The 24974-nt window shown below is 37.0% G+C and overlaps 4 protein-coding genes across 6 annotated transcripts; 3 read left to right on the forward strand and 1 right to left on the reverse strand.

The window, feature by feature from the left end:
- Positions 1 to 1780: 1780 nt before the first annotated feature.
- On the forward strand, positions 1781 to 2724 carry LOC141641387 (uncharacterized). Its single transcript, XM_074450050.1, has 4 exons — positions 1781 to 1859; positions 1967 to 2051; positions 2133 to 2344; positions 2528 to 2724. The coding sequence occupies exons 1-4, from the start codon at positions 1781 to 1783 to the stop codon at positions 2722 to 2724; spliced, it is 573 nt and encodes a 190-aa protein (XP_074306151.1).
- Positions 2725 to 6909: 4185 nt separating this feature from the next.
- On the forward strand, positions 6910 to 8919 carry LOC141641388 (uncharacterized). The gene is made up of 2 exons (XM_074450051.1): positions 6910 to 7560; positions 8068 to 8919. The coding sequence occupies exons 1-2, from the start codon at positions 6910 to 6912 to the stop codon at positions 8917 to 8919; spliced, it is 1503 nt and encodes a 500-aa protein (XP_074306152.1).
- A 3137-nt stretch (positions 8920 to 12056) lies between these two features.
- Positions 12057 to 14823, forward strand: LOC141643036 (uncharacterized). Of its 2 annotated transcripts, none has more exons than XM_074452059.1 (4): positions 12057 to 12209; positions 12298 to 12360; positions 13359 to 13544; positions 13923 to 14823. In XM_074452059.1, exons 1-4 carry the CDS (start codon positions 12137 to 12139, stop codon positions 14570 to 14572), a joined length of 972 nt encoding a protein of 323 aa, XP_074308160.1. In that variant the 5' UTR covers positions 12057 to 12136; the 3' UTR covers positions 14573 to 14823. The 2 variants fall into 2 exon arrangements, with proteins under 2 accessions (XP_074308160.1, XP_074308161.1); XM_074452060.1 differs by having other exon boundaries at positions 13374 to 13544.
- Positions 14824 to 15086: 263 nt separating this feature from the next.
- LOC141643035 (auxin transporter-like protein 2) lies at positions 15087 to 22841 on the reverse strand. 2 transcript variants are annotated; one of them, XM_074452057.1, is made up of 9 exons: positions 22498 to 22841; positions 21997 to 22208; positions 21161 to 21346; positions 20055 to 20167; positions 19732 to 19915; positions 19072 to 19169; positions 17417 to 17624; positions 16789 to 17046; positions 15087 to 15507 (listed from the first exon to the last, which is right to left on the reverse strand). In XM_074452057.1, exons 2-9 carry the CDS (start codon positions 22189 to 22191, stop codon positions 15295 to 15297), a joined length of 1455 nt encoding a protein of 484 aa, XP_074308158.1. In that variant the 5' UTR covers positions 22192 to 22208; positions 22498 to 22841; the 3' UTR covers positions 15087 to 15294. The 2 variants fall into 2 exon arrangements, with proteins under 2 accessions (XP_074308158.1, XP_074308159.1); XM_074452058.1 differs by lacking the exon at positions 22498 to 22841 and adding an exon at positions 22351 to 22420.
- Positions 22842 to 24974: the final 2133 nt, after the last annotated feature.

The raw sequence follows: 24974 nt of genomic DNA on the forward strand, positions 1-24974 counted from the left end.
AAGTTGGAGGAATTGTAAGTTAAGGGCTATGTGAGGCTGAGTGTGTCACCTTGGGGAGCACCTGTGTTATTTGTTAAGAAGAAAGACTGGAGCATGAGGTTGTGTATTGACTATAGAGAGCTGAATAATGTGACTATGAAGAATCGTTACCCTTTGCCGTGGATTGATGATTTATTTGACCAGCTGAGTGGGGCTGAAATATTTTCTAAGATTGATTTGAGGTCGGGGTACCATCAGTTGAGAATTAAGGATGAAGATATTCCAAAGACTGCATTCAGGACAAGGTACGGACACTACGAATTTGTTGTTATGCCATTTGGATTAACTAATGCACCGGCAGTCTTCATGGACTTGATGAAACATGTGTTTAGTCCCTATTTGGATCAGTTCGTGGTTGTCTTTATCGATGATATCCTGGTGTATTTTAAGAATAAATAAGAGCATGAGAAGCATTTGAGGATTGTGTTGCAGACCTTGAGGGAAAATAATCTTTATGCTAAGTTGAACAAGTGTGAATTTTGGTTAGAAAAAGTTGCCTTTCTGGGGCATGTGGTGTCTAAGGAGGGAGTGTCAGTGGATCCAAGCAAGATTGAGGCAGTTTCCAGGTGGGAGAGATCGAAGAATGTGGGGGATATTAGAAGTTTTATGGGGTTGGCTGGCTATTATAGGAGCTTTGTAAAAGACTTCTCAAAAATAGCTAAGCCTTTGACTACTTTGATGAGGAAGGAGAATAAGTTCCAGTGGGATGAGAGTTGTGAGACGGAATTCCTAACCTTGAAGGAGCGCCTGACTACACCTCCTGTCTTAGCTTTACCTGAAGAGAGTGAGAATTTTGAAGTTTATACAGATGCTTTGAAGAATGGGTTGAGATGTGTGCTTATGCAGAATGGGAAAGTAATAGCTTATGCCTTGAGACAGCTGAAGCAGTATGAAGCAAATTATCCAACTCAAGATTTGGAATTGGAAGCAGTGGTTTTTGCCTTGAAATTATGACGCCATTATCTTTATTGAGCTACCTTTAAGGTATTTTCTGATCACAAAAGCTTAAAGTACATTTATACTCAGAAGGAGCTAAATATGAGACAGGGGAGATGGATAGAGTTAATTGGAGATTATGACATGGAGATAATTTATCATGAAGGGAAGGCTAATGTGGTGGCAGATGCACTTAGGAGAAAATATGTCGATGCCTTGTGTACTGCCATGTCTAGGATGAAATTGCGTGAGGAGGTGGAAAAGATGGGAATTTATATGATCAAGAAAGGAGATTTGACAATTGAGCCAGAGTGGTATGAAGAGATCGGGAAGAAGCAGGAAGGAGATGCGAGAGTGGCGCGGTGGAGAGAGGTCGTGGGTGAAGCCGTGGTGGAAGGCGGGAAGAAGCGGTTTCACGTAGGCAATTATGGTGGTTTGAGGTTTGATGGAAGATGATGTGTGCCTGATGATGAAGAATTAAAAAGAAATATTATATCTGAAGCTCATTCTACTCCATATTTTGTTCATCCTGGAGGAGATAAGTTATATAAAGATTTGAAGAAGACTTTTTGGTGGACTAAGATGAAGAAAGAGGTTGTTGAGTTCGTTGTTAGATGTTTTGTTTGTCAATGAGTAAAGGGAGAGCACAAGAGACCACAAGTAAAGTTCAGTCCTTAGATGTGCCTGAGTGGAAGTGGGAAAGCATTTCGATGGATTTCATTATGGGGTTGCCTAAGACTCAGAGAGGGAATAATATGATTGGGTTATTGTTGATCGATTGACTAAGTCAGCTCACTTCATTCCTATGAAAGATACTTGGAGTAAGGCTGAGTTGGCTAAAGCTTATGTTAAAAATGTGGTGAAGCTTCATGGTGTGCCAAAAGGTATTCTTTCTGATCGTGATTCAAGGTTTATATCTAAGTTCTGGCAAGATTGCAATCTTTGATGGGGACTCAATTGAAGATGAGTACAACATTTCATCCAACTACAGATGGTCAGACAGAGAGGACTATTCAAACATTGGAAGATATGCTGAGAGCTTGTGTAATGGAGTTTGGTGGATCATGGGAGGAGAGGTTGGATTTGATTTAGTTTTCATATAATAACAGTTACCGTGCTAGTATTAGTATGGCACCTTTTGAGGCATTGTATGGCAGGAAGTGCAGGAGTCCAGTGTGCTGGGATGACAGGGCAGATGCAGTGGTGTTGGGACCTGAGATGATACAGGAAATGGTGGAGCAAGTGCACATTATTCGTCAGAAGATGCGTGTAGCGCAGGATAGCCAGAAAAGTTATGCAGATTTGAAAAGGAGTGATATAGATTTTGCCGTTGGAGATAAGGTGTTGCTTAAAGTGTCACCTATGAGAGGTGTGATGAGGTTTGGGAAGAAAGGAAAGTTGAGTCAGAAGTATATTGGGCCATATGAGATCTTAGACAGAGTTGGAGACGTAGCTTACCGTTTAGAACTACCTCCAGCTTTGGATAGAGTGCATAATGTTTTTCATGTTTCACAATTGAGGAAGTATGTGAGTGATCCTACTCATGTGCTAGAGCCTGAACATGTTAAGATTGATGAACAGTTGTCTTTTGTTGAGGAGCCTAGGGAAATCCTGGATAGAAGAGTGCGGAAGACTCGTAGAGGTGAGACTGCTTTAGTAAAGGTTTTATGGTCTAATCATAAGGTGGAAGAAGCTGCATGGGAAGCTGAAGCTGCTATGCGAGAAAAGTATCCTAGTCTTTTTATTTGAGTTAATTGGTTACGGGGACGTAACCTTTTTTTTTAGGGGGATAGGATGTAACATCCCGTATTTTATAACGTTTTTATGATAATTTAATAATAAAAGTATCTTGTGTGGGACTTAATAAGGAATTTAGTTGGAATTAATTCGAGATAGTATTTCTGTTGTTGGGTATTTTAGTGAACTTCGGGACGAAGTTCTTTTGAAGGAGGGAAAACTGTAATACCCCGTATTTTAGACGGTAGCATTATATTAAAATGTGTTTCAAATGATATTTAGTAATTTAATTAATTGAGTAATAGATTGTAAGACGGAAATAAAATAATTAAATAATACTTAAGACGGAAATAATGTGGACCTTGTATGTTGAGTATATAGTCGGTATGTTATTACTAATACTATTATGGGAGTAATAAAAAAGAAAATGGAAAATAAAGATAATTGCTTTAAGGAAACTTCCTCCCTCTTTCCTACCCACATCTATTTAAATAAGATATTATACCTACCCATAAGCATAAAAAAACATAAAACACACAATAATTGATCTAAGGCAAGGGAGAGAAAGATCTAAGGAGGAAAAATAAGGGAATTCATCCAATTATTATCGTCTCAAGGTAAGACTGTCTTGCGATTAATCAATTATACTTTATACTTACTTTATATGCATTGTTTATATACATTGTTAGCGTGGGTAATTCGTTAACCACCATAGGACCACCATAGTGGTCGTGTCTGCGGCTCTAGTTTCCCTGGGACCACCGTTGTACTCGCCGCCTAACCTTGACCTGACCTTCGACGACCGGGGAAGGGTGTTTTAATGGGTGGTTGCGCTTAGCCGTGGGGATTGAATTAGGGTTTTAGCTGTTTTGTGGCGGTTGTCGGGACCTGGGTATTGGGTGGTTAGCTGGGGAGGTTGGAGTCGGTTCTGGTGGTGGTGGTTGGAGGGAAAAGGCACGGCCATGGTGGCGGTGGTGGCTGGGAGGCAAAATACAGGGGACGGGTTTGTGTTTATGTGTGCGACTGTCTTAAGACGAGCGCTATGCCCGTGGTGGTGACCTACCAGGGACCGCCGCGTGACAGTGGGGTCATTGGTGGTGGCCAGAGGTGGTAGGGGTGACTGTGGTGGTGTTGGTGCGGTGAGGTGTTGAGTTGAGTTGTGGTGCGTTGGTTTTTGGGGGTTGTCTAGGGCGTATAAGTGCGGGTTGCAGGGGGAGTTTTAACCGGTGTTAGATGGTTGTCGGGGTTGGTCGTGGTGCAGGTTTGGGCATGGCAGGTTTGGGTGGTGCTGACAGGTGGCTAGGGGTGGCGTGATAGGTGGTTAAAGGAGGGAGTTGAACTTGGTTTTTATCGATATGCAGGGGAGTGTTTGTTGGGTTGTGTTGCGTGGTTTTCACAGGGGATGGGTTGTTTCTATTAAATTTAATTATTAAGTCGGATTTTTACGTAATCGTTTACACGGGAAAATAATTAATTAAATTAATGTAATAAATTGGATAATTAATAATTAAATTATAGTATTTCGTTTAGGTGACGGTTTCGAAGTGGAGTATTTCTGATTATTGTATTGGACTGCTTTATTGGATTTGCCGCTGAGGTAGGTTATCTACTCAACTCGAATATGTATTGGTGTAATTTATTTGACGAACGTTAATTGGAATTGGATGTGGTTTGTTTGTTGAATTTTGTGGTTGTTAATTTATCATTATTCACGTTATATATTGTATTGCTGTATTGAAGGCCCGGTCCAAGGGTGGCGGGTAAAATTGAAGTATCGGTCCACGGGTGGCGGTATATAAAAGGGTGTCTCGGGATTGATATTGTTTATATGGGTGTCTCGGGTTATTGATAAAGAGTGTCTCGGGTTGTTTATATGGGTGTCTCGGGTTGTGTATGGCGGATGTGTGGAGATTGAGTTGTGATCGGGATTGATCATTTACATGTTTATTCTGTATTATTGTTCTTGTTGTTTAGATATTCCTACTCAACCGTTGGGTTGACCGTGTATCCGTTAAACACCTGTGTTGAACCAATAATTGGGGAGCATATTGATTTCAGATTTTCAGGTAATTGAGCATGCTTAGAAGGAGAGCTGAAGGGCGAGAGGATATTGCATTTACTTAGCTGTCTAGATCACCTTAGAAGAACAAACAATATTTCTTATTCGTATTAATTAGTTTCCGCTGCAGTTGTATTTATTAATTTAATTATTCTGGATTTTTTAATAAAGCCATTTAAACATTATATTTATTTAAAGTACTGTAGTTTCGTTTACCTTTGTATTTCACTACCTCAGAAAACTGAGATGGTAACACGTTCATTTATTTAGGAAAGTCTAGTAAAGGCTCTTAAATAAATGGGGGTGTTACAGTAATTTTGATTTTCAATAACCGTAAAATATTTAATTAGTAAATTTTATTCTTAAAAATAAGATATGTGTTTAATTGCATATTAAGAGAAACTTATGGGGTTGATTTGCTACATTTATAAGTTAAGGGGCTTGATTGTACATAGTATCAAACTTATGGGGGCGATTTGTTATATTTCCCAAATCTAATCAATAATTCCGATTTTCAATAATATTAAAATATTTAATTAGCAAATTTTGTTCTTAAAAATAAGATATGTGGTTAATTACACATTAAGAAAAACTTAGAGCAATAGCAATAGTGGTTCTTAGTCTTGGAGTGATCACTAAGAACACAAAATAAAGAGTCTTTCTATTGCAAGTAAAAGGTTGTTCTTAATTTTAAGAATTGAGTTCCAAAATAAGAACTTGGTTGTTTATACATGAGAAATTGAGAACCAATGAGCATACTTTGAAAAATGTGGAAGACCAGTTACTTATTTTTTATTTATTTTTAAGAACTTTATACAAATGTCATCTATTGTGGGCAAAAGTTCTTAAGCATTGGAACTAATAAAATATGGCATGGCATAAAAAGAACTTAATATAAAGTTCACTATTGCTATTACTCTTATGAGGTTAATTTACTGCATTGAAGTTAAAAGACTTAATTGTGATATCAACTCACCTTTATAATTCAACCAACCGGGGCAAGCAAAGAAACCTTTTAGGGGGCGTTTGTTTCGTGCACGGGTATGGGTTTGAAATCAGGAATCATAACCGGTGGTATGGATTTGGAACTTGATTCCTCATACCTTGTGTTTGTTTCAATTTTGGGTGGTATGGGTTTGAAACTCAATTAAGGCTAAAATGCATAAAATAAAATATTTGAAATTATAATTTTTTATATTATAAAATCATAAAAATAATTATTTAATGAAAATGTCAAAATAATGTCGAGTACATGCTAGAATAATTAACGGAATATTGTGATATGGTGTATATATTGTTGAGTAATGTTAGAAAGGTAGATATAGTTGTTACCTTAATTGTAGGAGTCGATTAAGGATGGTCAATATTTTATCTTTGTGTAATCTTGTATAGACGAGTATATATGTAGGGTTGTATGAGGGTTGCAGTCAAGGAGAATAAAACATTTACCATTCTTCCTGTTGTTTACAATTTCACATGGTATCAGAGAGCATTTGACGATCCTATTTTTTTTACAAAAAGCTTCACAAAGAAAATCCAAAAATCAAGTAATTTCATTATGCCTGGTGAAGAAGACAAACCGGGCAGGAATGGTCCAAAGACGATTCCTATGACATCACCACTTTATCTTCATCCCTCCGATAATCCAAATCTGACGTCATGCAAATAATTTTTGACGTCACAAATTACGATATGTGGGCGGAAGCCGTCAAAAATGGATTGGATGCGAAGAACAAGTTAGCTTTTATCGAGGGGAAGGTTAAACAGCCCGTAAGTGATGAAGATGAAGACATTATTGAGTTAGTAGCATGGCAGCAATGTAATGCTATGTTACGGGCGTGGCTTCGGAATGTAATAGATCCAAAACTGCACCCGAATATCAGTTTTTCGCAGCCTATAGCGGAAGTCTGGGAAGAGTTATGTGGGAGATATTCAACCGGGAATGCTCCGAGAATTCATCAATTGAAGAATGATCTCCATGAATGTAAACAGGGACAAGATTCTGTGGTCGAGTACTACACAAAACTCAAGACGATATGGGATGAGTTGCGAAATATAGAAAGATTAAATCTTGCACTTGTGGAGCGGCAGCATCAATATTAAAGGAGCTTGAAGAGGAGAAGGTACACCAATTCTTAATGGGATTGGACTCAAAGTTGTATGGCAATATACGGACTAATCTGCTGATGGAGGATCCGATTGCCACATTAAACCGTGCATATGGTTTAATTCTAAGGGAGGAACGGCATGTTACCGTTACCAAAAGCAAGGAGGAACGTGAAGAGACAGCCATGGCTGCTAGAACCTACGGAGGTGGCAGAGGACAGGGTGCACACGCGAAAACAGAGAATGAAGATAGAGAACCACCTCTTCCGTGCAGTCACTGTGGTAAATATTACCACACGGAGGAGAACTTTTATGACAAACATGGATATGAGACTGTGAAGGCACGAGAGAGAGGGAGAGGTCGTAGAGGAGGCAACACCAACCGTGGGAGTCACGGCCGTGGCAGGGGCAGAGGCCGTGGGCAGAACGGCCATCAGGCGAATGCAATAACAGGTACATCAGGGACAAAAACAGGGGAGTCCTCAAAACAGAATGTACCCTTCACGGATTCGGAAATTGAACGAATTCGGATTCTGTTAAATAGCAGCGCAGATGGAAATGAGAAACTGCAAGGTATGACTATAACTGTGAATATTGAATGGTTGATTGACAGCGGAGCCTCACACCATATGACGGGAAAGAGAGACTTGTTGCAAAATTCGTGGGTTGAGAATTACTCAATTGTAAGTCTGTCAGATGGAAGAAAAGTTGAGACAAATGTTCATGGCGAAGTCAAGTTGAACGACTCATTTATTTTAAAAGATGTTTTGTTTGTACCTTCATTAACCTGTGACCTCATCTCCGTTCAACAATTAATACACGAAAATAATTGTGTAATAATTTTTCATCCGGATTATTGTGAAATGGAGTACCGGACCACGAAGACGATGATTGGACGGGGTGAGCATCGCCATGGGGTATATTACTATCAACCAAGCAAGACCGAGATAGTAAATCAAGTTGTGGTTTCAAAGGAGAGTAGATTGTGGTATAAGAGACTTGGACACCCGTCTAAGAGAATTTTTTCTCGTTTTAATAATTTAGTCGATTGCAATTTAAATTGGACTATAGATGAAGTTTGTGATTCATGTTGCCGAGCAAAACAATCTCGTATTCCGTTTTAGCCTAATAATAAGCGTTATGATGATTTATTTGGCCTTATTCATTGTGATATATGGGGGAAATATCAGGTTACCAGTTTGGCCCGCGCTCACTATTTCTTGACCATAGTAGATGACCGTAGCCGGGGTGTGTGGGTATATCTTATGAAAGATAAGAGTGAGGCCGGAGTTTTTCTTAAAATTTTCTGTCAAATGGTCAAAACTCAGTTTGATAAATGTGTTAAGATTATTCAAAGTGATAATGGAACGGAGTTGTTATCCTGGCCTATGCAAAGTTATTATGAGGAAAATGGAATTTTGTTTCAGACCAGCAATGCAGGCACACCCCAACGGAATGGACGAGTTGAGCGGAAACACCGTCATATTCTTGAAAAGGCACGTGCCTTGCGGTTTCAGGGAGAGTTACCCTTACATTTTTGGGGAGAATGCATACTCACGGCCGCGTATTTAATTAATAGGACACCAACACCTTTACTCGAAGGAAAAACACCCTATGAAATATTGTATCAAAAACGACCTAAACTCGACAATTTAAAGGTTTTTGGTTGCTTGTGTTATGTTCATAATAACGAGAAACCACGTGATAAATTTGGGGAACGTGGGAAGCGGCGCATGTTCATTGGATATCCTCATAGCAAAAAAGGGTGGAAGGTGTATGATTTGAAAGAAAAACGGGTATTTGTGTCTCGGGATGTTATTTTTTATGAACACGTTTATCTGTTCTTACCTTCAAATACTGATTCATGCTCACAACAAGAGGCTACTAGCAATAAAAATCATAATAATGGGGCATCAAATTCCCCTGATACTTTCATTAATACCGAGGACACTCTTGTTGTGAGGGGGAGTGATAATGAATCAGAAGATACAGGGGCTGTCGAGATGGATTCTGAAGTACAGCCATACCAAACAGGCGAGTAGACAGGCGAGATGAATGTGGCAGAGAATGAATTTTCAGCAGAAACTGAAACAGATACCGAAAATTCGCCTGGTACTGCAGAAACGGGTACTGCAACGGGTACTGCCACGACAGAACAGGGGAGAATGGGTCGTGAAGCTCGAGATAAATTTGAGCCTTTTTTGGAAGAAAGATTACTATTGCAAATCGACTAGAGTAATTACCCCAAAGTACAAGGTTGCTCACCACGTTCAAGGCACGTCTTCAAGGTCAGGTACACGTTACCCATTAACTAATTATGTTAATACAAACTGTTTTTCTCGGACTTTCAAAGCATTTTTAGCAAAAATTGATGAAGTGCATGAGCCCAGCCATTATAATCCATTATAATGAAGCTGCAAAGGACAGAAAGTGGCGTGAAGCTATTGCTAAGGAGATTGATGCTCTAGAGAAAAATGGAACATGGAAGTTGGTTACATTACCTAAAGGTAATAAACCGATTGGATGTAAATTGGTTTACAAAATAAAGTATAAGGCAGATGGAACGGTGGAGCGGCACAAAGCGAGACTTGTAGCACAAGGATTTACTCAAATAGAGGGGATAGATTTCCACGAGACGTATGCACCAGTAGCAAAGATGACGAGTGTGAGATGTGTGTTGGATGTCGCTGTGATCAAAGGTTGGTTCATCGAGCAATTGGACGTGAATAATGCGTTCTTACATGGAGATCTTGACGAAGAGGTATATATGAGAATTCCACAAGGCTTCGAGAAAAAGGGCGAGAATAAGGTATGCAAACTACTTAAATTGCTTTATGGTTTAAAGCAAGCATCTCGGAATTGGTTTGCAAAATTAAGTACTTCAATGAAAAATTACGGGTTTGTGCAATCATTGGCGGATTATTCTTGTTTACTCTCAATTGAAACGGAATATTTATTGGAGTACTTGTTTACGTAGATGACATGATAGTAGTAACCAATAATCGTGATGAATGTTCGAAGTTTAAGGAATTCTTGGATAAGAGTTTTGGTATAAAGGATTTGGGTAAACTCAAGTATTTCTTAGGAATAGAAGTGACGCATGGTAAGAATGGGCTGTTTTTAAACCAAAGAAAATATGCCATAAGCATAATAGAAGAAGCAGGGATGAAATGAGCTAAAACAGCCTATACTCCTATGCAGCCGAGACACAACTTGGCCTTGGCAAGAGGGTATGTGTTGAAAGATATTATGAAGTATCGACGTCTCGTTGGGAGGTTAGTATACTTGACTATTACAAGGCCCGACCTGGTTTATGCGGTTTATATATTGTCGCAATTCGTGAACGAGCCGAGAAAAGAACATTGGGAAGCAGCATTACGGGTAGTGCGCTACATCAAGCGAAATCCGGACAAAGGAATTTCGTTCAAGAGGAATGCAGACTTGCAACTCCATGGGTATTGTGACTCAGTTTATGCGAGTTGTCCGGTGACTATGAGGTCTTTAAGTGGGTATTTTGTTTCCATAGGGCGGTCACCCATATCTTGGAGGGCAACGAAACAGATGACGGTAGCCAAATCAACCGCTGAAGCAGAGTATAGAGCTATGGGCGCGGCAACTAGTGAATTAATATGGATTAAGGCGTTTGGCGTCTTTGGGAGTGTTTCATACAAAGCCAATGTCTCTCTATTGTGACAACCAAGCGGCATTACATATAGCAAGAAATCCGGTATTCCATGATAGGACAAAACACATTGAAATCGACTGTCATTTTGTGCGTCAACACTTGATTTCGAATGCAATAAACATGTTCCATGTTCGAAGCAAGGAACAAGTGGCAGACTTGTTCACTAAGGCATTGGGAGGAGAGTCATACGATCATCTTCAATTCAAGTTGGGACTCGGATTACCAAGTGCTCCAACTTGAGGGGAGTGTCAAAATAATGTCGAGTACATGCTAGAATAATTAACGGAATATTCTGATATGGTGTATATATTGTTGAGTAATGTTAGGAAGGTAGATATAGTTGTTACCTTAATTGTAGGAGTCGATTAAGGATGGTCAATATTGTATCTTTGTGTAATATTGTATAGACGACTATATATGTAGGGTTGTATAAGGGTTGAGTCAAGGAGAATAAAACATTCACCATTCTTCCCGTTGTTTACAACTAGTATAGATCCCGTGCTACAGCACGGTATTTGTAGAGTGTTGAGTTAAAGAATGTTGTAATTAAAATGTTGTCATTAACTTATTTTTACATTTAATAAATTTACTATTCATTAACTCATTTTTACATTTAAAATGTCATGAAATGTATATATTAATAATTTTTATTATCACAAAATTTTGTTTTGTAAACTTCTCAACTTATTTTAGTGATTTTTTATTTTCAGGAATCTAATAATATTAGTTTTGTTTTTGTTTTATAGACAGAAAATATACGTAAAATCATTTTCTAACAAAGATTATCAATGTGTATTTAAACTTTTATTTTATGCTAATTAAAAAACTGTTTTAATTTGATATAAAGTTATATTTTAATGAAAAGTTAATAGTTTAATGTTCATTTGTTTCCTTATTTAATTAAATGAAGTTTAGAGGGAATTTTTTTTCTTATTTAAGTAAATTGAGATAGGAAGCAAACCTTTCTAGAATCTTATACTCTGTATATGGTAAATAATATGACTATAAATATTGTAATTCTGTTTGTGTACAAATTATAATATAAGCATAAAGTATTTATGGTATAGAATTAATTAGGAGATTATATTGTGTCTGAGGCGCAAAACTTAGGCGGGAAAATTCTAGCTTTGTTAATCTTTTAGTATATAGGAGATTTCACAGAAAAAGTACATAAAAATTTAGATTTACAATGAGCCATATTTTGTTTTCATATATTTGTTCATTCTAATTTGATATCCATGGGTTTAGGGTATCAAATTGTATTTGTTTAGGGTATCAGATTGGGTATCAATCTCATACACACCCCCTTCCTCGAATATAAAAAATCCATATCTCATGTGTTTGAGGTATGGGTATGAAACTATTGTATTTGTGAAACAAACACCTTGATATGGATTTAACCAAACACCCCCTTATAAAAGCTTGAATTTAAACATTTGGGACACCCTCAAAAGAAAGAGGTTGGTATTTTTGTGTGAACCAAACACCCCCTTATAAAAGCTTGAATTTAAACATTTGGGACACCTGAAAAGAAAGAGGTTGGTAGATACTAGAGAGTGCAGTTGCAGAAGACGATGAGGCAATCAAGCACATTCTGTTTCACCTCTTCCGAGTTGAACTCCTCCTCGTTACCATCATTCTCACCTGGTATTTTCCCTCTATTTTCTACAGTATGTTACTTTATGAATATGATCACAATTCATTATTCACATTACACTTAATGACTGTAACGCAGGGGTCGCCAACAATGCCGTTGCCCGTCATCGGATTGTACCTCGCCGTTTCAAGAAAAAATCTGGTATTTACTTCTTTTCTATTTTCATTATTTTCTTCATACTTTCTATTTGCTTTGCATATTATATCAGTTTTCACTTTTGCTTTGTTCTAATCAGTGGGGGAACTAGGGTTTTAGGATAGCAGGGGATATCGTCCCCTACGCTGTCAAAAAGTTACGTTTTTTTTCTTTAGCAACTCAATGTATTATTGGTTCTTCAAATTCTGATTCGCCACCGGTTCTATTTGCTTGTATTTTAATGGAGGAAATTCGTAGGGGAAAGTCGTCAACTTCATTAGTACAGAATTTGCCATATTAGTTAAAGGTTTTCCAATCTTTACTTACAAGGAAGCTAATACGGAGTATTTCATTATTATCTAGCTTCGTTTATCATGGAATCAACTAAAATGATTGATTAAACAACATCAAGTTATCAACTTCTTATATTGGGAAATAGCTGTGATTGATCAATTGAAGACTCAATTTTCCCTATGGCTCACCTGGAAACAACCTTTTGTTTTTGACGCATTGTAAGGTTACGTGGAACTTGCGTATATCCAAACCTCCCTAAATCCAACCGTAGATGAGCTCGTTTGTGATGATTTTATTTCCATTATCATTCAATGAATTGTTTCTTGATAGGCTATGTGCTGTGATGCCAATATGCCTTGGGAATACGGGATTCTACCTTTTTGCCCTAATATGTTCTGTTAGTTTGTACAAGAAGTCGCTTTTTCGCATTACAAAGTTTTGTTGAACATACTTGAATATTTGAGGTGTGTACTTATCAATGTAACCAGTTTGGCTGCAGTGCAGACCACCTCGCCTAGACGCTGCAGTAACGATTTTGATAAGTAGTTTGTTGGTATGGTTCTGAAAATGATTATTGTGGAACATGAAACTCTAATATAATCTTCTTGATATAGTCATATAGAAGGGAAATATTCAATTTGAGCAAAGCTACGGAGTATTTCCTTACTCATATATCATAATATGGTCATATTTGATGACGAATTGATTAGGTTCTGTTGTTGCAGAAAAAGCAAATGAGGATGACAACTCCATGAAAGCTCCAGATGAGAAACCTGAAACTCTTAAAACTAAGTTCACAACTCCATCAGCAGTAACTGGGGAGATCCCATGTCATTTCGAGGGATCCAGTTATTCTTCTAAACTTTCTTCACCAAACTGTTTTACTTTTACCTCAGGTAAGCTTTGTTTGCTGTATATACTTATCTAAGTCATCTCCTTTCTGGTTTCATGTAATTAACTTAAAAATAGGATTTTCTTTGTTGTACTATATTTTTTAACAAAATTCTAACAATACCCTCGTTTTATAAAATCATCGAATTCTTAGTGTCAATGATTATTTCTTCAAGTATTCTTAAGTGCTTTGATCAGACTCTTTTATATGTTATGTTTAGGCACTTATAATTGACTATTCCGCAATAGTAATTCGAGCCATCAATATAAACTATTTTTTACTCAGCAATACACATCTCTAAAATTGTTTGTAATGCACTTCACAATCAATTTTTGTTCAAATCTTTATTGTCATGCTTGTAATTTGCGTGTGTTTATGGCAGGGGAACCAATCACGAAAGAAATGCAAGAGAAATCAGAACCAAAATTGCCTTCAAGGGATTCAACACAGATTTTGCCTGTGTTTATGGCAGGGGAACCAATCACGAAAGTAATCCAAGAGAAATCAGAAGCAAAATTGCCTTCAAGGGCTTCAACACAGATTGTTATAGTGTCCAGAATTCTGAAGGGCATGCCCCAAAACCCACATTTCTTACCCCTTAAGTCCTACTCCACTGTCGCAAAAGAAAAATTGATCAACGCATGGGACAACATATTTGAAGAAACCGTCGATAATTTGCTAAGTTTGCAAGTAAATGGATTCTCAGCCGATGCCAAAAGACTATGGGAGACAATGGAGGAACTAGAAAAGATGGGTTATCATGTTATACCGCTAAGAAGACGATTAGTTGATCTGACCGATGTTATAATTAGGCGAAGAAACCGTAGGACTGAGATAATGAGATTGAAAGATGAAGCTGAGCAACATAGGATGGAAAAGAGCAGGTTGGAGTTTGAGATTGCGAAGCTGAGAGCTAAAGTTGAGGCTGCGAATGCAAGTGTTGAGGATATAATGGGTAAAGTTACAAAGATGGAAGATGAGATGCCGCACTTCAATGATGTCTTCACTAAGCTAGCTATCAAGTTGTTCTAGTTGGAGAAAAAGAATGATGAAAGAGAGCGAGGCGATGATATGAATGTATTTACTGTTGTCGGTAGTCAATTCGGGTAGTTTTTAAGATGTACGAGTAGAATTATTAGGCACCTAGTACTCCGTAACCTCATCGTGAATAGTATTTTCAGGTTCGTATTGTTAAAGTGGTGGATACAGCAAGTAAAATACAACCCGGGGAGCCATTTTTGTAGGGCGGAGGCCCTATAGCTTCCGAGAGTCGGCTTTGAAAAGTTTGTACTATTGGATACCCGTGGCATAGTGCATTTCGGTTTGGCATTATCACCAGCCAAGCCGAAAGTGGATCGTAAGTTGGGATTCCTTACTCACGAAGGCACTGGTCATTTTTGGACTACTTCTGTTGTGTTTAGTTCTGATCATGGATTTCGTCTAATAAGTTAGGATTCAACATGACTAATTTAAGTAAAATAAAGTCGTCTTAGATAAGAATTTGTACTAATTTAAGTAGCCAAATACCAGAATAACACACTAGCAATCATTCACAAATCCTTTCTTTTTTCCTAGTATGAAGAAGAGACCATAACTTCAACCGCAGAAATTTCACTTTGAACAATTAAGAATCCACCATAACAAACAAGAACCACAACTACAATTTGCTTCAGAGACACTAATACCACGCGTAAATACAGGCCAAAGGAAGTTCTTGAGCCATTACAAGTTGAACCAAATTCACCTATGTTCGTTCAGTGATGTGGTACCGAAGCTGCTGCAGGAGGATTACACTGATAACACTTGGCAAAGAGACCGAATGTATCGACTTGCTTGATAAAGTTCGTCACACTCGCCCACCCTCCGAATCCAAACCCGACAACAAGCACCCATACGACTATGAATGCATTCACGACATACATTGCAGTCCAGCTTGGGAAGAATCGTGGTGGTTTCTCAACTGCATTCTGCATTTTGTACAACATCCAAAAATACACAAGGGTTTAAGTAAGTTTCTGAACAACTTCAAATCGGATCACACCTATAGGACTATACCCAACCTAATAATAACCTATATCAAAACAGACAAATCCAAACATGTTCTAGCTAAATCCAACCAAAATTTGATACTCATACTGATCATTGCCCTTACATGACTCGATATGACACAACCCCGAGTTGACTGCCCATCCATAACCTGTTTATCATGAACAGGGAGGAATCTAGGCATTAAGTTAGAGGATGAGCAGCCAAATCAAGGGATTATACCCATGGAAGCCTTTTTCTTGAATAGTTGTTGATCAGACAAAGCAAGGATGTATATTCAATTATTATCTCCTTGATAAGGACATGTCAAAATGAGTCAAATACTCAATCAGAGAAGAATCTATCAAGGGTCTTCAACACAATCTCTGTTAGGTATTTTCCATGACTTTATCTTAAACACCAAAATTTGTATATGACCCACTAAGTAATTTACTTCAATTCTCATAAGTCTACTCACATTACATCTAGCTCACATATTGGTCCTTTATAAGAAAAACACCTTAGAATTACTTCGGAAACACAAATTGTAATATAAGACGATCTTATGAATGAGACCGGCATAGTAACATGTCACTGTTGAATTTTTTATTTTATTTTGACGACCTAATATTTATATTGATGACCATATAATCAACCAGGGTTACCGGATTCGCAATTCGTTCAATTCGCTTTCTTAATTCTAATTCGCGATTCGCTCAATTTAGCGAATTCAATTCGCTGACGAATTACATTATTTTAAAATTCGGTAATTCGTCGAATCCAATTCGCAAAAGGATTATCCTTTTATATCAACAAAGCTAAAAAAGTCATCTTCCTTTTTTAAATCAAAATCGACAAAGCTAAATCTACAAATCTAGAATAGTGAATCAAATCATTGTACTTGGCTTCAAAGTTCAAACTTCAAAATAACCAGGTATCTTGTCTATACTTCAATTTTTCCTGATTTTTTTTTGTTTTTAGCATAATCATATAATTCGCTCATCTCAGCGAATAATTCGCGAATTGGGACGAATTAAGATGAAAATGAATTGCGAATTAATTCGTTCGAATTAATTCGCAATTCGGAGGGGGACGAGCGAATTAGGTAACCCTGTAATCAACAATTACCAATTTACCATATGTTTGAATTAGCATTTACACGAGAGTTAAAGATTCGTAAAACACGTAAATTTCGAGTAGTGAGATGAGTAAAGATATAGTACCTGACGGGCCTGGGCCGATTTGTAGGTGAGCATGTGGGCCAGTGTGGGTATGACATAAACAGTGAAGGTGACCAATAAGGCACCAACAGCAGAGTTAATGGGACCAAAGAAGGGAAATATAATTGCTAAGAACCAGATGGGTATAACCACAGGTAGCCTGGCCACTGCCCTTAAACACAAGCTCTTTGTGTCATGTACCCCCACCACTTTTTCCCACACAAAGTACAATGGAGTGCAAGCAAATCCAAATGTTATGAACTGCCAATAAAAAAAAAAAAAAAACACAGTTAATTTTTGAAAAAGGTTGGTTTTTCTTTTTACTTTTAAACGCACTTTAGAATTGACATGCATAATTTATTCAGCTATGATTAGGCATGCCGCATGCAATATACAGTGTTGAGTATCATTTTATGTCAGCATTTGAATGCCAAAATTTAAACATTCTTAACCATCTGTCTTATTCAAGTCTCGGGTCACGTAATTCAAGTTCGGTCTCGGACCAGGACAACCTTTATCAGCAAGATAAAAGGGCAACTTTAGATAACGGTTTTTTCTAACGTGCACCAGAAGGGCATCCAAATAATATTTTATACTGAATTAGAAATGCTGAACATGATGAGAAATTAACCTGGTGAATAAGCATCAAGATGACAGCAACATCTCGGAAAGCGGATTTAGGAAGGAGAGAAAAGGCATTGGAATGGGTAAGGAGTTTATCACCATAAGCCCAGTACATAGCAGAAGAGGATGGGAGTGTAAGGGTGAAAACATAAAGTGTTGCAATTAGGTAAATGTACTTGAATTTCTGTGGCTTCCACATTGCATGCATAATTTCCCTGGTAAATTCAAATTTAACACACAATCAGTAACAATTTATTTACAGTATCAATAATTGCAGTCATGCTAGTCATCAAGTCATAACAAAACAGCAGACAGTTAAAATCATGCAATCCATTCAAGATGTCAAGTATGATTGCAATGGAGTATATATGGACCAGAGCATGAAGCATAAGTTTATGATTACAACTCTTTTCAATAAATAGAAGAAAGGAAATAATAGAAGTTGCCATTTTACCTAATCCTTTAAACTTGTTCAATCCACATATTTTGTATGCCCCTACTTTTAACTAGAAAAGGATTGTTTGCTCAGAAGAAAACAAAGGATTTTTCTTCGGATAACTTCAAGTTTTGAATCCTCATAAAGTTTGGATTTTGACTATTCATATCATGTGAGGTTTAATTTAGCAAATCTTTGTGCTAATTGCCAAAATAAATAATGACAACTTCCAATATGAAGTAAATTTTTTACACACTATTGTCCCATAATCTATGTTACTCCGACTCTTTTGATTCCCCCACGTACCCGTGTCCGACACTCGACACTCGGACAAAGGTGTGGCACTTTGACACCTCATTTTAAGCCAAATTATGCATTTTTTTCACAAAAATGGTGGAGTCCGACACTTGGACACGCACCCGTGTCAGATACTTCTAACGAGTCTATGCAACATAGCTCATAATAAGACGCGGTGAGTTTGATACCTCGAGTTTTCACACTAGTCCTTGTTTAGCTTGTTCCATCAAGTTAATTTTCTTAGCTATTTCACATTTTCACCATGAAATGGAACAGTTTTCATATGGTGAAAGAAGATGGGTTCAATACTCAATAGTCAGGACACATAACTCAACCTTTTTCTACATATATGCATGACTTATCACACCCAAAAGACCTAAATTGGGCTCCAAAGTCAGAAACATTTCTCCTCCAAAAGAGAAAGTATAAATAAGTAAAGCTAACTTTTCCAAAAGGTTGCTGTTGAATTATGTATCTATAGCATGTGTGATATGTATTTACTACACCCCAAATCCAAAAGGAGACACTTTCATTTGTTAAACAGAATGTGATGCCATTAGTCTCTTTTGTTAGGTAAAAACCCATTAACAAAGACTATGCTTCAAATGATATGATGCCACGGGATAATTAGGTTGCGGTATCACTCTTTCACATCTACTACAGAAAAACAAAAAGCATATTACAAGGTGGTAACGCTAACTTATTTTCCGTTCATTAACAAATCATGAATGCATGATTCCACAATTAGTGACTAATCAGGAAGGAATTAAATAAAGACAAGTTTGACCAAGTTTCATGATTATGTCTGCATACCAACCTTAAGAATGCTAACAAAAGCTGCAAGAAGGAAGATCATGATTTTTGAAGATAAGCTTCATTAACAAAAAAAAAAAAAAAAAAAAAAAAAAGAGCAGAGGATTTATACTTACACAGTCACAGCATGCCCACCAAAAGTGTAGAGTATATTGGTAGCTCCTGTGAAGTAGAGTACCAACTTTTTTGGACCAGAGTGGATAACACCTGGGTCCTTTAAAATATTGTATTTTGCACATGAAGGTTTCATAAAATAAGTTAATAAGACTTCATTAAGAAATCAATAAATCATATAAGAAGACAAAAACTCCCTTAAATTCGGGAATTGGTGGCTAGTACTTGCACTTAAAGTATTATGGCCTTAGGCATATCACTAAATATTTGCTTTTTGTGTTTTGCTTTTCTCATAGACTTTTATCTAGATGTAAATCATGCATGTGACGTATATATCGCATCGGAAACTTAATACTCAAGGGACTAACGAAATCTTCCCATTTTTCCTAAATGCATGAGCTCATTAGTCACGATTTGAAAGTGGTTACATACTGGACGTTATCCATTACGGCAAATTTATAACCCATATTCTAGATTGAGTATGAAAAATGAGTTCGGTAAAAATAAAATCTCCCTATAATCCATAACTTTTATGTCCATTAGGGTAAGTAGAAGTTCTACTTGCAATGCCTGAATTTTGGCAACCAAAAAAAAATTGTTGATTCTCGACTTAACCAAACTAAAGTTAACTTTCACACAAAGGTATTGAAAAAAGGTAATACCTGGCCATGAACAAGAGCAGCAATGGTCAAGTACCAAGCAGTATAAGTGGTCATTCCGAGCCCAAGGAAAGACCAAAGTCTGTAGTTATGGAAGGACGGTACAAACACAGTTGTGGCGCAACAAGCTCCGAAAATGTACGTCCATGTCCTCTTGTCTAAATGATCATTTATGTAGTATATGTTACTGCAAATAACCCAAGTACAAAAAACAGTGTGTTAGTCTGTTCGGCATGGTTTAGTTATACGGAGTAGTACGCATCGGTGTATAATTCAGTACCAAGTAGTATTACAGATTAAAAGAGGGGGAAGAACATTTTACCAACCTTGCACAAGCTATGAGTTGTATCACTGATCCAAACAGCAAGAAGGTACAATTGAAAGCCAATCCTAAGGCCTTCCAGGTGGGCCCCAACAGACCATCTAATACTTCAAACCACTGAAATTTCACAAAACATATGACTACACACAAAACTAATGAAGAGAGCCATATAGGAATATTTGATGAAAACGCATCATCGCCATAAATATCGATTAAGCACACTTTAGTTAGAAATACACATCACATTTCAGTTTATCGCCGTGAATATCAATTAGGGACACTTCAAGCAAAAATACACAGAAAATTCGTCTATCATCACTTTTCTTATAACGACGACATTGTCCTGGTGCTTCACAAAAATCAAATCAAAGAGTTGAATGTACATAGACTTATTCTTTGGGTTAACAAGGTGGTTAACACATAGACGAACTTTTCTTACAAAGTATGTCGAAAAAATCTTTAGAAGCTCATCGACATATGGAATTAAGTTAACCAGAGTAGCGATAATATAAATCGAAGCTTAAAGCTTAATTTTAATTGAATGTGTTGGTGAGGACTAAGGAGAGAAGTAAGAAATTATGACTAATGATAAAGCATGGTTTAAAATATTGAATCAAACAATCATTAAGAATACTGCTAAGATTAGACTCATTTAATTAAGTACTCCGTATAGATGGAAGAAACCAACAAAGTTTAAACTTTGATTGGTGATGTAGTTGGGCCCACAGTTTCCTCTGATGGGAATACAGAATGAAATGAATTCATCCACTGAATTACTACTAAAGAAATAAGGAATTTCCACACGACTCCTTATTCTTTTCACCAACAATTCCAGACAATTTGAGTTTATTCCTTTAAGTATGATAACAAGTCTACAAAAATCTGACATCAATTTTTGTACATATCTCGCTTGAAAAATAATATGTAACAATCACTTAAAAAATACATTCTCGATTTTAATAAGTTAATTTACAATCTTAGACAAGTAGTTGGGTAGCCGAAAGAAGTGGTAAAGAAAAAATATTGCGATTTGAAAGTAAACGGAAATTATTAAGAGCACTATACTGTATAATGTATATGATAAGATTATAGGTTGAGAAGTTAAGATACCTGAATAACATGATTTTTGAAGTTAACACCTTCCTTCTCTTTTCGACTACGATATTCAACATAAAGCACACTAATAAGATAAGCCGTCCAACTTCCCATCAGTCCATAAAACACTTGAAGTATGATTCCTGATAGCATTCCCATTTGTGAAAATGAATATGGTAGTGTCAACAACACTTGTGCCACCTACATATTCCTCACAAACATATTCACATTTTAGCCATGTCAATTCTTCGAATATAATCTACTCCGTCATTAAAGTAAAACATACGGAGTACTCTATTAAAAATTCAGGAAAAGAAAAAACAGACTTAATTACACTAAAAGTACCATCTTTTGTAACCAGAATGTCTTGTACACGACCATGACTTTGACATCATTTCCCTTTTAAATACGGAGTATCCATCAACATTGCGTTTTTATTTGGGTTTTTTCCCTCTATTTTCTCAAATCAATGATAATTTAATTTCCCCGCATTCTTTCCAATTTTCAAAATATGTGTTGGGAATTTTGAAAAGTGTAAAGAACATCAAGTAATGGACAGAGAGAGTAACATTACTCTCCATTTTTAAACTCAATTTAACCTCCTAAACTCTATACGGAGTCTAATATTCAAAAGATATGAATTCAGATATTTAGATTATTCGAAAAACTTGGAATTAAATTTACAAATAACATTAGTATATGACAAATACGAGTACCCTTTTTTATTTAATTATACCACAACAACAACCACCACCCAAGGGCTCTCGCAAATTGCGGGGTAAGGGAGGGTCGCCCTCACATACAAGAATGAAAAAAGAAAAAAAAATAAGAAAAAAAAAGGCAGTGGCAACCTGATTGGAAGCACAACTGAACCAAGCATCATAAACAGAGCCACCATGCCATAAGAAATTCTTGAAGCTAAACTTTTCATCCTCCCTTTCCAAACCCACATTCTCTCTTTCATCACCATTTCCACCACCAATTACTGCTTCATCATCTGTTTGATTCACTATTGCTGCTACCTCTATTTGCTTCGTCTCTCCCATTTCAATTCAATTCCACCCTACAATCAAACAACAACAACACAAAATATTGTTGAAAATTAAAAGTGAACATAAAAAAGATGTCAACTTTATGAACAAGAGTTTAAAACAAACCCAGAAAATAAGAGAATTAGTTGCACTAGTTGACAAATATTTACTCACAATTATAAGCAACTTCTTTAGTTATTATGGTATAAAATAAAGTAGAGGTCTTTTTAAGGAGAAAATATGGAGAAAAGTGGATTTTATAGGAAAGTAACTAAATAAATTTTAAAAAGAAAAAGAGAGAAGAATTTAAGAGGCAGCTACCCAGTAAGGCAGTAAATAATAAATCTCTCCTTGTAATTTGAATGCTGTTTCTTGAATTGTAGCCCAGAAATGGAGGAATTTCAAAGACAGAAATAGTAAGAGGAGAAACTGAAATGAAAGAAATGTTAGGATTTGTGTGAGTAAGAGGAATGTGTGTATGTATAATTAAGAAGAGTGATTAAAGTTAGAGAGATGGTGGAATTGTTATTGTTAATATTGTTGTTGGTTTAAAAGTGTAGTGTGTATGGTCTAGTAAATATAGGGGGGAAGGAGGGTGTCTGCTGTGAATTGTGTGTGACCTGTGAGACTTTATATTCATGTCTCTTAAAAGGGTAGTGTGGTCTACCAGAAAAACGGCTTGCTCAGGCCTTATTATTACTGGCACGCCTATTTTTTTTTTTTTTTTGGGTGGGTGCGTAATCAATTCAAATTTACCAAGGTCAACATCATACTCCTTCAGTCCCGCTGAATTGTTATCTATTTTCATTTTGAGGTGTATCATTCATTTGTTATCTATTTCCTTTTTGGGTAAGTAATGAGCAAGTGGCTAGTGTAAGCAAGTGGACAATAATTCCTTTATTTTATTAGTTTGTTTCACATGCATTGGTCTTTGTGTAAAAAGCAATAGATAACAATTCACTGGAGGGAGTAGTCCATAGAGTATAGGTAAGTCAATTTTTTATTTTTTTTCTTGTTATAGACAAAGGTGTACTAGTTTTATAGCCCTCTTGAAATACGAGAGGACAAATAAAGTCAATTACAAAATAATCCGGGGGCTAGAAGAGACCCCTATACTAGTAAAAACACAACTAATAGAACTATTATTACAGACTGAATTAACAAGAACACAAAGGCGACATTTTTTGTAAGAGGGGATGGAAAAGGCAATCAAAATGGATTAAGTCTTTCTCTTTTCTCGTAGAATTTGCAACCTTCTCCTGCGGTCCAAACCTGCAAAAAAACAGATAACATAGACTTACCCTTTACCTTTTGGCTAATAGTCTCTCTTTTTGCCTCAAATCGGTTACAACCTCTCTTGAGAGCGTCTTCGTGGCTGTGAAAATGAACATACTCTGACAATGCAAGGGGTTAGAGTCGACGATCTCAGGCGGGTCTAAAATGGCACTTGCAGTCACTAATATGATCTAAACTGCTTCGAGCTGACAAACGAGGTCTCCTAACTTGTGACAATCAGCCACTTCGTCATCATATATACTCAGATTGCTTACAGGACCAATGTCGGTAGTTGTAAAATGAACCATGGGCATAGGAGAAAAAGAGGGAATTGCTGCTTCCCATGAAGGGTCTTCATGGGGAGTTCCCATCGAGGTAGAAATTTTAGTGATGAGGGGGCGAACACTCATGAAAGCCCCCGATTTGGGATGGAAAAATTGTAGATTCTTCCCAAGTTTCAATGTCTCTTAATCGTTGGCTAAATTATACAACTTTTTGTGGTTTTGTTTTTTGTTGGTGAAACTGTATTTGGTAGATCTCGGGGCAAAGGAAACTAAGGGGTTACTATCACAACCAACTGGTGTGGGAGGGTAAGGCTCAGTAGTGGTGGTGGAGTCCATAGACATGACTGAACTCCCGGAACCATGATTATGCACACAGCTTATCTCATTATTATTATCAGACAACTCCATTTTACTACAAGAAGCATCACTCACAGCATCAATAGGCACAATCTTGTTCTCCAAAGTGACATCAAATAAAGATTTCTTACCTTTTCGAACCTTGCCTAAAGGATCAAAAGGACACGCAGCCTATTTTCCATAGGGATTTAGAAGAAGGCATTCAGTTACAGAGCTTAGTTCACGAGCAACTTCCTTATTTTTTGGGTCAAGTTTCAAGGCAAACTGTATATCATCAATGGCCTCTGCAAAGAGATTCAAATTTTTCAAGACGAAGTCACTACGATACAAGGCTTTCACATTACAGGGATCAAAGTTTAAGACCAAGTTGCAAAAACATCGAGCCTCATTATAGTGAAAGAGTTTCAGCTCACAAGCAGCTAAATTAAAAACAAGGGATAGGACAAGTGAAGTAGCCACAAGCTGATCTTGTGAGGGCGGGATAGCAAGAAAATAAATAAAATCGAGAGACAATTTGTAGAGACTTCCAGCAAGGGATAAATTACCGTCTTTGAAAAGAGAATTTTTGAGATCTATTATCATATGTATAGTGTAAACAAAATCGCTCCCCCCCCCCCCCCCCCTCCCCTCTCCCCCCAGTACTCATAATCCACTTAACCAAATCCTCATCATCCACACTATTATCATCAAAAACGAAAAATTCACCAAGATTAAGTAGCGACATATAATCCATTGTAAGAGAACTTTACCGAACATGAATGAAGCTAGAACTGGAAGCAACTAGAAAAACAGAACAAGATACTAAAAACCGGAACCTTAATTGTGACAGGGCTGTCGTATACCTATCAAAAATAACTAACTATATAGCTAGGGAAGTCAGGT

Source organism: Silene latifolia, chromosome 2, assembly GCF_048544455.1.
Source record: "Silene latifolia isolate original U9 population chromosome 2, ASM4854445v1, whole genome shotgun sequence".
NCBI classification, from domain to species: Eukaryota; Viridiplantae; Streptophyta; class Magnoliopsida; order Caryophyllales; family Caryophyllaceae; genus Silene; species Silene latifolia.

Coding starts and splice junctions, on each gene's coding strand:
- LOC141641387 (XM_074450050.1), top strand. CDS start 1,781: ATGAAAGATACTTGGAGTAAGGCTGAGTTGGCTAAAGCTTATGTTAAA. Junction 1,860..1,966: donor GCTTCATGGTGTGCCAAAAG/GTATTCTTTCTG, acceptor ATCCAACTACAG/ATGGTCAGACAGAGAGGACT. Junction 2,345..2,527: donor TAAAGTGTCACCTATGAGAG/GTGTGATGAGGT, acceptor CTCATGTGCTAG/AGCCTGAACATGTTAAGATT.
- LOC141643036 (XM_074452059.1), top strand. CDS start 12,137: ATGAGGCAATCAAGCACATTCTGTTTCACCTCTTCCGAGTTGAACTCC. Junction 12,210..12,297: donor GTTACCATCATTCTCACCTG/GTATTTTCCCTC, acceptor ACTGTAACGCAG/GGGTCGCCAACAATGCCGTT. Junction 13,545..13,922: donor CTGTTTTACTTTTACCTCAG/GTAAGCTTTGTT, acceptor TGTTTATGGCAG/GGGAACCAATCACGAAAGAA.
- LOC141641388 (XM_074450051.1), top strand. CDS start 6,910: ATGGGATTGGACTCAAAGTTGTATGGCAATATACGGACTAATCTGCTG. Junction 7,561..8,067: donor GGGTTGAGAATTACTCAATT/GTAAGTCTGTCA, acceptor GGGAAATATCAG/GTTACCAGTTTGGCCCGCGC.
- LOC141643035 (XM_074452057.1), bottom strand. CDS start 22,191: ATGGGAGAGACGAAGCAAATAGAGGTAGCAGCAATAGTGAATCAAACA. Junction 21,347..21,996: donor TCAGTTGTGCTTCCAATCAG/GTTGCCACTGCC, acceptor AGGAATATGTAG/GTGGCACAAGTGTTGTTGAC. Junction 17,625..19,071: donor GGTGGGCATGCTGTGACTGT/GTAAGTATAAAT, acceptor TGAATTTACCAG/GGAAATTATGCATGCAATGT.